At 35.7% G+C, this 12,239-nt stretch overlaps 1 protein-coding gene across 2 annotated transcripts in view; it reads right to left on the bottom strand.

Moving 5' to 3' along the window:
• Nucleotides 1-6,087: 6,087 nt before the first annotated feature.
• The window catches only part of Slco1c1 (solute carrier organic anion transporter family member 1C1), a 51,912-nt gene continuing 45,760 nt past the window's right edge, over nucleotides 6,088-12,239 (bottom strand). The window contains exons 14-15 of one of the 2 annotated variants that reach the window (XM_015498216.2): nucleotides 8,575-8,692; nucleotides 6,088-6,962 (exon numbers count right to left, since the gene is read on the bottom strand). In XM_015498216.2, coding sequence (XP_015353702.1) covers nucleotides 6,740-6,962; nucleotides 8,575-8,692 — 341 coding nt within the window. In that variant the 3' untranslated portion in view covers nucleotides 6,088-6,739. The remainder of the gene's footprint in view (nucleotides 6,963-8,574; nucleotides 8,693-12,239) is intronic. The other variant, XM_015498217.2, reaches the window with a different exon arrangement.

Raw genomic sequence — 12,239 nt, 5'->3', positions numbered from 1 at the left:
GGGAGAGAGAAGGGAAACTATGGAAATGGAAGGAGACCCTCATTGTTACACAAAATTACATATAAGAGTTTGTGAGGGGAAAGGGGAAAAAAAAAAACCAAGGGAGAGAATTAAAACAACAGCAGATGGGGTAGAGAGGGAAGATGAGAGGGAAGGGGAGGGGGGATAGTAGGGGATAGGAAAGGTAGCAGAATACAACAGTCACTAATATGGTATTATGTAAAAATGTGGATGTGTAACCGATGTGATTCTGCAACTTGTATTTGGGGTAAAAAATGGGAGTTCATAACCCACTTGAATCAAATGTATGGAAGATGATATGTCATGAGCTGTGTAATGTTTTGAACAACCAATAAAAAATTAAAAAAAAAAAAAAATCATAGGAGAAAAAAATGAATGAACATAATTCAATCATAGGAAGGAAGACAATAAACTGTCAGAAATTAAAGTGTATTTTTGACCATCTTTGGGAGGTGGGGAAATACAATTACATGCTATGGCAGTGTGAGAGTTTTATTTACAAAGTTATCAAGGATTCTCAGAACTAATGTTTATCCAAAGTTATTCTATCTTAAATTTCAAATGCCTTGATTAAACCTCTGGTTGATTTATGGGAATGGGAACGGACCCAGAATTTGTTTATGCTATGCACATTCTGTACACTGAGTTACACCTCGAACTCTTTAGCCATTATTTTTAAGTGAATAGGTGTTTTTGTTTTGTTTTGTTTTGTTTTTTTGATACAGAGTCTGTGTTGCCCAGGCTGGGCTCAAACTTGTGATCCTCCCATCTCCACCTCCTGAATAGTTAGTTTGTAGGTGTGTATCACTGTGACTGGCTTAAAATGTATTTTTACAATCTAAATGTAATTCTTATATAGTGTAATCATGAACAGAAGTAGGCATATTAATAAAATAAGAAATTTCCCCAAAGTCCCACAATATAGAGAAAGTATATTAATTAATAAACAGTATTGGAACAAGTGCCTAACTTGTCAAAATGACTAGTTTCCTTATTTCAAAATACTACATGAAAATAAATCCATAGCTAGTAAATACTTTAATTTAGAAATTAAGCCATAAAATGTAGATAAACTAGGTAATCATTTCATCTTAAGGTAAGAAAACCATCTTAAGCACACATGCAATTATAGAATTTATAAAAGAGATGCATGATTATATAAACAGTTTTAAATCTGCAAGTTAAAAATCACATGAAACAAAATTTAAAATTAAGCTTCCAAATAAAATTGTTCATGGGATCTGCTAAAAGTTAACATCATTAATAATTGTAACAATAAATATGTAAGCAAGGCTGTGGATTAATTTATAAAAGAATAGATATGAACAGTAGATTAACAAAAGTTTAAACCACTGGCAAGGAAATAAAACCCAAAACATTGAAATCTTATTTTTCAATTTATAAAACTGAAAAATTGGTAGAGGTTTCAAAGCTGTGGTAAGCTCAATTGCCTTTCTTTGTTTGAATGACTTTATTTAGTATGCCTTTATTTAATACATCATCTCCAGGAACCCATTTTAACTATATAAAAATAAGGGAAAAGATGCATGCAAGAAGTATTTTTCATAGATTTGTTTTTATATAAAAAAGACATATAAAGTAAAAATAATTTATTAGTAGATTTGGCCTTACATTCTTGAATATAGTAGCAAAAAACCTTGGAATTGTGAGTAGGAGACAGGAAATTAAAACATTTATACTTTTTTCATTTTGAATGTATAATATTGTATTTAACTAATTCCTATTTTTTAAACTTTTTTATTTATATATGACAAAAGAATGCATTACAATACTTATTACATATATAGAGCACAGTTTTTCATATCTTTGGTTGTATACATAGTATATTCACACCAATTCATGTCTTCATACATGTACTTTGGGTAATAATGATCATCATATTCAACCATCATTAATTACTCCATGTCCCACTCCTTCCCTTCCAACGCCTCTTCCCTATGTAGAGTTCCTCTATTCTTCCCAGGCTCCCATCTCCTTACCCCACTATGAGTCAACCTCCTTATATCAGAGAAAACATTCAGCATTTGGTTTTTTGGGACTGGCTAACTTCACTTAACATTATCTTCTCTAACTCCATCCATTTACCTGCAAATGCCATGATTTTATTCTCTTTGATTGCTGGGTAATATTTCATTGTGTATATATGCCACATTTTTTTATCCATTCATCTGTTGAAGGGCATCTAGGTTGGTTCCACAGTTTAGCTATTGTGAATTGTGCTGCTGTAAACTTTGATGTGGCTGTGTCCCTGTAGTATGCTGTTTTTACGTCCTTTGTATATAGACCAAGGGGAGGGATAGCTGGGTCAAACAGTGGTTCTATTCCCAATTTTCCAATTTTGGAATGTACTGAAATCTCCATACTGCTTTCCATATTGGCTGCACCAATTTTCAGTTCCACCAGCAGTGTATGTATGAGTATACCTTTTTCCCCACATCCACAGCACTTATTGTTGTAAAACATTTATACTTTCTAATCTTGCACTGGAGTCAATAGACAGTATTTATTGTTTGATTCATGATATTTCAAGAAAATAAAAATAATGTATGATTACAAGGCTACAAATCAAAAATCTGGGTAAAGATTTTTTTAAAGTATATTTAATGAAGGTAGAAGGAAGAAAGTAATGAAAGAAGAAACAAAAGTTAATCAGTTACAGGTGTTAGAAAAACAGAATTCAAAACCATTGTTTTGAAAAATCTAATTTTAAAAAGTAATTTTCAACATAAAATACAAAAAAGAGACAGTTAATAGATGTTGCCCAAATTTGGTAGATAAAGAAAGTGATATGAAAGTGACCATCAGAAAGATCAACAAACCAAACTGGACAGAAGTGAGTTCGCGAAGACTGTTACTTCTCATTTAAAAACATTTTATATCATTTAACTTTTATTTAGCCATGTTTGTTTTAAGATACTAAAATTTCCTAGTGTTGATATACAGAATTGACTGTTAGAGGAGTTATTAAAGACTAGTGATTTAGGACATACAAGCACAGCGTGACTATAAATCTTATAAACTTTAGTTTAAATCTTGGCTCCACCAATTGCTAGAACTTGTTGGCTTTGGACAAACCATGAAAACTCTCTAAGCCTCAGTTTCTTCCTCTGAAATTATCAATAACAATACATAGCACAGGAAATTATTGTGATCTTATCTAAAGCACTCAGCACAGAGAATTCTTGCTATTGTATTTAATAGCTGTTTTAAAATTACAAAAACAATAAATATTCTCAAGTACATGTTATAGTCAATTTATTCCTTAAAAAGCTGCCTTATGTATGAGTATAGGTATGTGATATTTAGATGGAAATTCCTTCAAAGCAAATGGTTACAAAAGTTCTTCCAACAATTTTTTGAGGTTTTGAAATGTTTGTTTTGAATGCTGGCTTCTTCTTCTTTTTTTTTTGTACCGGGAATTGAACTCCGGGGCACTCGACCACTCAGCCACATCCTCAGCCCTATTTTGTATTTTATTTAGAGACAGAATCTCACTGACTCACTGAGTTGCTTACTGCCTTGCTTTTGCTGAGGCTGGCTTTGAACTTGCAATTCTCCTGACTCAGCATCCCAAGCTGCTAGGATTACAGGCTTGCGCCACTGCATTCAGCCAAATGCCTGCTTTTGAGGTGTCATGATGTAATGAAAGAACCAGCATTAGTCTGCCTGCTTCTACCTTGGGCAGGTCATTTAATCTAATCTAAGTCACACCATCTGGCAGGTAGACTTGCTGGAGTCTACTTGCCTAAAGGTTAGAGGTAATCAGATGTCAATTTTAAATGCTTGTCACCTCTAGGAGCCATGACTATAGAAGAGAATAAAGTGGCCCATTGACCATGTAACAATTGTGGGATCCCACACATCAATCAAGACCTTGCCTAGGATGTTTGGCCCTGAGACTAAGGGAAGTGTTTTGATCTCTGAAATGAGGTTTGGTTTGTTTTTAAAACAAACAAACAAAAATTAATCATGTGCTTTCTGGGGCATAAAAAGTCTGCTTACTTCTGTCAGATGAGTTTATTTATCTAAAATCTCAGGGTTGCTTTTAGTCCATTCAATTCCCTATTAAATGATGCTCTCAGATGCCATGCAGCTGAGTTCTGTACACATAATTCCACTGTGAATGAATGGTCATATGTAAAAACACACTTCCTTTTAATTGGCATTCAGTCCTTTATGAAAGAGACCATCCTTTCATCATCCTCTAGGCTGATTTGTATTTTTCAAGTTATTGCAGAGTAAATTGGAAAGGATTCTGTTTAGCAATTTACTTGCAAAGGAGTTATTTTTCAGGATATTGCTACAAAAAGCTTTGAAAAATAAAGAGGATGTGGGAGACAGGATGAGAATTTGAATTTGAATTTGAATTACATCTCTACAAAGAAAACCCTTGATGAGTGCACTCACTCACCCATTCAGTAAATATTTGTTATGGGTAAGACTTACAGACAAAAAGGATTCCTGCTCGGCTGGCAGACAGCAGCAGGTCTGAAGCAGGCCTGCTGGAAACAAAACATCGGTGTTCATTTTCAAAAACAACAAAATAATGCAATAATCAAGAATTCAAACAAAATGACAAAGTTAATAAATACATTCAAGGGACATTTTCTCTCTTCTACGGTCTCAAACTTTCCCTTCCCATTCATATTGGCAGAATTGGTATATAAAGGGAAAAATAAAAGACTGCAAACAATTTAGTTTGTATTATTTAGTTGCTGTACTGCATTAAGTATGGGTACCGAATTTTTCATCTGGGCCTTCTTGCCGGGCTTAGGTTCCAAGAAACACCTCACACAGAGGATTAACTGGGAGTATCCTGTTTATGTTTGTTTGTTCTAAAGGCTACTAAGAATGCATTGCACTCAGAGTCTTCACAGTTCCAAAGGATCATCCTTCATCATATGACTTAAGTTAATGGCATGTTTTGGGTTTATCTATTTTTAAAAAGCAAAGCATTTCAAACTTTAAAACAACAGCATTTGAAGAAAAGAATGTTATGTAAATTATTTCTGTGATTTATATTGATCATTGATTTTCTTCAAGATGTTGAATTATGCACATGAAGATGGCTACCCAAGCAGACTGAATTAAGTAATGTAGAGACATTAAAAATAATAAAAACAGTTTATTTAGTATCACATTATTGGGTCAGGTTGTTATAATGGGAAGACAACTTTAGATTTAGACCTGGATTTGATTCTGGCAGTGTATCTCCAAGGCTAAGCAGTTTATCTAATTTTGCTTAACCCAGTTGCATCAGCTATAAAATGGGGATTCTCATGCCAAAATGCTGAAAAGATTAAGTAATACAGTTCCTAGAATGGCTGGTATAATATCTAGTTAAGGATTCCAAGTTTGACTTTGAAAATCTCCTTGGGAAGTAAAGGTCCTCCTCCTATGCATCTGAGGCACCCTGTGGTCTTACTCAGATTTGAATACCCTTCAGTCTTACATTCTTAGCCCAACTTTCCCTTCCACCTGGTCTTCTCCAGATTGTGCAGGATTCACAGAACATGGACAATATTGGATTGGTGAGCTGGCTGAACAGGGTGCCACGCTGGAGCAGGGTGGGTGTCTCTATCCTAAATTGTCTTTTTTTTTAAGAATCCTCTTTCAAGCTATATTGGAGAAAGAAAAATTATACAGAGTAGAGTTAAATATTAAAGATGGTGTTCTGATAAATCTACTAAGTCTCATCGGAGGAGCACCAAAAAGCCAGGAAAGAGGCAATGGGTGTGATGTATTTTCCAGTTGTGGAGAAATGGTTACCTGACAGGCTATGCAGCTTCCTCCCAAGAATGACTAGGCTCTGTGATGGGAGACAGGTGATACCAAAAGGTGCCACAGCCAGCCTACTGTCACTCAATCCATTACTCTGTTTCTCTGTTATAATATCTAAGATTATCATAGATTTTCAGAAATTCAATTTCCAAATGCTTTTTAGGAACACATCATACACATAAGTAGAGAGTTGCCCGTAAACATTAAAACATGGACAATATTTACTTAATATTTTCAACCCATTGAATTCATAGGACACTAATACACGTTAACATTAATTTTTATTAATGTATAAACACAGTTACTTATAGTGTCACACAAAAAACACATGCAAATAATTAGTAGAAGAATGAATGATCCAAAATTCCAATCTCTCAAGATCACTTTGCCAAACACATTTCTGTATCCATTGTTGTATTTCAAAGGAAAGAAGAGCTTAAAAATGAATCTCCTTCTCCATGTGGAGTCCATCCTAACATCATTGTTAAGAAAACACTTGAAGGAGCCTAAGTTATGACTTAACTTTCTAACAGTATTACCTGGCTTTTGAAAAGTAAGTAAGTTTAGAAATTATTTTACAGATAACAATCATACAGTAGAGACAATAGTTCTTTAGGAATATAGCTAACATATCAATGGGCATTAGGCAAGATAAAGCAGAATCTATAAATAATGCAAGGAGTCTGTATACAAATTAAAAGATAGAAAGCTAGTTTTGTCATCTGCATCTTTTGTTCTGCTTAATGATATTGATTATGGGAATATTATCTAGTGCCTAGGGTCAAAAGCAAAGTAGAATTTTTTTTTCTTTTTGCATGAAGAAAGAAATTACACATTTAAACCCCTTTTGATTAAACTTTTATTTGTTTGCTGAATTTCCACACATTAGAGAACACACCTTTGAGTTGTCACTTTTCTAGAGTCGTGTTTCCTTGCCGGGCCAGTAGTTGGGCTGTAGCAAATGATCACTTGGAGAACAATTTTCCTTCCTAAATCTTGGAGACACCATTGTTTTTTCTCTCTTGGTTATGAAGCTTCTATGTTTTGAAACATAATTTTTCTTTAAAACAAACAGTACTGCAATACTTAGGAAAATGGATACTATGCCCAGTATCATAGTTAGTCCCAGATATATGTGTCTGGAAGAGGAGAGAATTTCAGTCAGAATTATTGCAACTACCTAACTTGAAATAAAATGTACAAGGAAGGTAATGACATCATCTTGATGGTTTTCTTTAAGAATGCAGCTTTAGAGTAGAATGTTGGCTATTACATGCCTTTCTATGAACACTGGTAGCCAGCCAATCAAAGGCAATGTGCTAATATAAAGAAATTTCTCAGCAGTACTATCATTTTTAGTTACTACAAACTATGTAATCAGCTCTATGCTCTCTGAAAATGAGTCCCTTAGACCAGATAACCACATCCTTGTTTGCCCAGAGCAGTCCCAGTATATGTTAGCATTGTTTCAATGGTAATATTATTTTTGCAATTTTTTTTTCTTTTTTCTTTTTTTACCCTGCGGTGCTGGGGATTGAATCCAGGGCCTTGAGCATACCAGATATATTTAATGTCACTGAGCTATAGCCCCAGCCACAAGTGTAATTTTAATAATGCCCCCTTTCACTCTCAACAGTGTCCAATTTGCATGAGAAACTGTGTGGTTACCCCATCCTCAGATCTTTCCCAAATTCATTTCTATGAAACAAGTGCATGAAACAATGTTAAGGGGAATTGGATCCCTCAATAAAGCTGAATGACTTAAGAATAAACCAGAGGTTTAAATCAATTTCTTCCATGAGAAGTCTGAGGTTCCATACTCTGACAGAAAATACGAAGGTAGGGAAAGGCAGGGTAAATGTTGCATTACGGTCACCTTTTAAACGTACGTTCAGTCTCTGGATTATATTGTCTCCACACTAAAGTGAATACAGCCTTAGCAAATGAGCAAAGCCCAAATTATACTCACAGATCAGGTCCCTTTCAAAGACCAAAATAAATTTCACACATAACATCAAAGCCTATTAAATCAAACATGGTTATTTGAGATGGTCTGCCCAATTCACATCCGACTTAGATGGCTCAGCACCAAGTTTATTTCTCTAAGAAATGCTCAGTTTGTAAGTCTTTTAGAAAATCCTCTTGCTTTTAAGCTATTGAAGCATTGCTTTAAGCAACAAGAGGACTAAATGTTTGATGAACTGAACTGAATGATACTATAGTGAAAATAACAAGCCCTCCACCCCATACACACTCACCCACACAGCGGAAACCTTCTACTTTTATGCATTTCAAGTACTGAAGTAATTGAACATCAGTTTGGCAATAAGAGCAGGAGAGATTCAGAGCCAAATTCAACTCTTGCCCAAGGGGATTATAACTGACGTAAATGGTACAGTTTGGCTCAGTATGAAAAAGAATAGAATTAAATCCAAAATGTGACCCAAATTTAAATGCTTCTGAGTTTCAGGGAGTTACTTACCCATTTGTGTCTATGAACTTCCAAAATGCTACTATATTCTGGAATCTTTAACATATTTTTTAAATGATTATTCATTTAAAGTGGAAATCTATGTAAGGAATGGGGAAAATGAAATACCTAGCATAGAACCAAATAATAAAATTATTTATAAAACAGACTTTTTGGTTAGACTGTTCTTCACTTTGCAAGCAGTGAAACTACATGAGGACTTATTAGTGGCAGTCACACTGGTGTTGTAGAAGCAACATCCCAGTTGGAACATATGGTACCTGAAAGCATTTGAATCATATAATCTGCAGGATCCTCTGCTTCCACATCTTTTAAATCCCCACTTAAGGCATGAAGTGTCCATCAAAACTCCAAAATATACTGGAGCTGGGATTCCTGCTGTGAGGAAGACAAATAATGACTCCTAAAAGCATATGCATACGTTTGATTATAAGTGTTATCTGAAACCATTGACTTTTAGTACAATAATTAATGTGTGGGAGATGAAAGGCTATCGGTTATATGCTGAAATCTACAAACTTCTTTCTCTAGCTCTGTCTTTTCTCATAAGCTCCAAACTCATGCAATAGCTGCCATTTGTTTACCTCCAGAAGACTGTCTCCCATTATGTCAAACTCAATACAGGACAGCTTCTTTCTCCAAAGAACTGTCTCTTCTTTTAGTAGCCACCCTGGCAACTAAAACTCAAGTTACAAGTTTGGAAGTCACCTTTGATTCCACCATCTCCTTTCTCTGTTCATCACGACATTAATCCATACTAAATCATGCCAATGTCACCTCCTAGATACAACACATTCTGTTGTCTCTATTCTTTCTGACATGACTTATACCCTTATGTAAAACAATAGAGGATTGATGATTCTGCTCTTTTTTAACCTTCTGCAATCCATTAACCACAAAGATGTTGGGTCATTCAGTTAGGCAGATAATTGCTTAAGACAAGCATTGCCAACTGGACACTGGGTCTCATGTATATTTCTAGCCTCATATGGGCAATATTCACTATCTTATATTTCAAACTTTAATTTTACTGAATTTTTTTTCACTGCTTCCCACTTGCTAGCCTTTTATAATTTTCTTTATCTGAAACACTTTCCACTTTATCCCTTCCCCTTCTTAATGCACTCACCCTGTGAATTTCACTTTAAATATTTTCCCCCAGGAAAGTCTATTCTGATGACCTAAATGATATTAAATCATTTTGTTCTACATCACACAGCACTTGTATTCCTTTCAAAACCTTTAATTCTCCTGTAATGGCTTGTTTAATTGCCTTTCCTGGTACAATGAAAGCTATATGGGAGCAGGAAACATGTCTTTCTTACACATGCTATAAATTCAAATAGATTCTCAATCAGTTTATTGAGAACTTAACTCATCTTTCTAGAGAAAAGACAATCTCTCACATACAAATCTTAACAAAAGTATTAGGAGATAATTACAATGTGTTCACCACTCAATTTAGTTTTTTCATGTTTTGAACTGGTAGTCCATGAATTTGTTATTTAATCTGCATAAGTTTGTGTTTTTAATAAGTAGCTAATATTTAAGAGTCAGGAGATTTCATGTGAAATTGTAGATTTCTAAATTCTCTTAAAAGCTGCATTATCTGGCAGTCCTTGGTAACAGCTGGCTGGAGTAGAATAGCAGCTGTTTCCACCCTGACTCTCCACCCGTTATGTCCATGTGTACTTCATTCTCCAGATCCCAATCTGCTCTCCTGCTGCCGTCTTTACTTATTTCCATCAACTGCCTGGACATTTTTGGCATTGGAGTTTTTAATCTCTTTTATATGTTTTCTTCTGTTATAAATTACTTTGTGTACTTATACAGAATAATATACTCTCCCTAAAACTTTTAAGTCACATAAGCACATTAATGACAATTCCAAAAGAGATTATCAATTTGCTCCTTGATAACATATAGGAAATATTTTTAAAATATTTTTGATTGGAATGTCTACCTATGTTTTACAAATACTCATGTAATAGTTGATTCAATTCAGTATCATCAAAAGTTGCTTAAACTTTAGGTGAAAGATTTTGGGGTAACAGAATATTCACATAATCTCAAGATGTCATACAATTTATTAATTACAAAAGATTTACAATGGACAAAATTGGTGGACACTATTTTCATCAAGAGGACAATCTAAATGTCAAGTGATAATATAAATTGAAATCATGTGCTTCCCACTGGGATGTACCAAGCAGCATATAATAGCACCTGCATAGTGTTCTCACCAAATATATTTGATCTACTTTTTATCAAAAACAAACAGATAGATATTCATCATATTTGGCCACCATCCAAGATGATGCCCCTCTGGTCATCTTCTATCATCATCCTTTCATTTCCATACTCTCTGTGCTCACTCCTCCCCACAAATCCCTACTGTAAGCAGCTCCCTCCCAGACCTTTAGGGAATCCCCTTTAGGAAATTCTCATTCAGAGACAAATTCCCTTCCAAGGAAACTCTCCCACTTTCTCTCTTAAATGAAAACATTCTTTTCCCGCAAGATACCACTTACTCTTTGTCTCCCTTTGGTGGGGAATTTTCTTTATGTATTTTCTACATTTCACAGGACCATATCTGAAGTGGGGTTTGGCACGCTGCTACTACGTTGTCACTACCTCCAAGCTCTAACTCTTTCAACATTGCTTCTTTGAGGTTCATGCCAAACAGCTTCTCTTTATTGAAGCTATTTAACTGTCACTGAATATATTGCTACCTGTCTCCCAGTATTCCTCTGTACTCAATTGTCCATCAGTCTGGATGACTTCTGTATTTTTATCAATAAGAATATATCTTGGGGGTTTTTCAAGATGGCAGAATAAAGGAGGTCACCTTCCTGGTCACTCTGTAGAGTGAAGCCCAGAAAGCAGACAGGCAGCTACTCAGCAAGGGGGGTGAACAAAAAAAAAAGCCGGGGTGGGGAGTTTTACTGAAATGTAAAACTGGACACTCAAAGCACATTGGGGACACAGGAGGTCGGATATAATAAACTAAGGAGGAAATCTCCAGCAGCACAGCCACTGCCATGGCTGGGCTGGAAGCACCAGCCAGAGCAATCTCTCTATCAGCATAGTGGAGGGATAAGGGAATTAAAGAAACCCACAGTTTTGGGAGACCCAAGGCATATCTAGGTACAGGGCGTTTAGAGATCAAGGCCATTGCCTGGCAAACCTGAAAGATGCACTGCACAATATCTATGTACAGGGAAAGAAGCCTCCATCTCTCCAGGTAGTGTGCAGAGGACAAAGGAAGGAAATATTTTGCAGCTTCTGCCAAGGGGCTGGCAGCTGAGGGGGACAATTCCCGGCAAACCCAAGTTTGACCTGAAATACAGGCCCAGTAAATACACACTGAATGACATACAGTGTGCTTAAGTGACCAGGAGAAAAATCAACTCTTCATGGAAACCCACCTGGCTCTACCCTTCCTCCTCCAATCTGAACGCTTACAGGACCACCTGGGAGAGGCATGCCTGGCCAGGAATTTGGAAGAGCAGGGGCTGGAGAGATTGAGTTTGGAGATGGAACCCAAGATCAGGAAACACGGGGCCGCAGGTGACTGGAAACTAAGAATTGGCTCCTCCACCACATGAGTGGAACCCAGGTGAGTCCTTCAGGGTGGACTGGCAATTACTGGGCCCTGGAGGTGCACTGATTTAAAATCTCCAGAACATTTTGAACTCCAATGGAAAGAATTCTTTAACTTTCATCAAGATCTTTTTTTCTTTTTTCTCTGTTTAATTGTAACCTTTTTTTTTATTTTTTAATTTTTTATTGAGGGTTGTTCAAAACATTACAAATTTCTTGACATATCATATTCGACACTTTGATTCAAGTGGGTTATGAACTCCCACCTTCACACCATACACAGATTGCAGAATCACATCAGTTACACATCCATTGATTTACA

The sequence above is a fragment of the Marmota marmota genome, unplaced genomic scaffold (genome assembly GCF_001458135.2).
Source record: "Marmota marmota marmota unplaced genomic scaffold, marMar, whole genome shotgun sequence".
Taxonomy (NCBI): Eukaryota; Metazoa; Chordata; class Mammalia; order Rodentia; family Sciuridae; genus Marmota; species Marmota marmota.
This window is presented reverse-complemented; position numbering and strand designations above follow the sequence as displayed.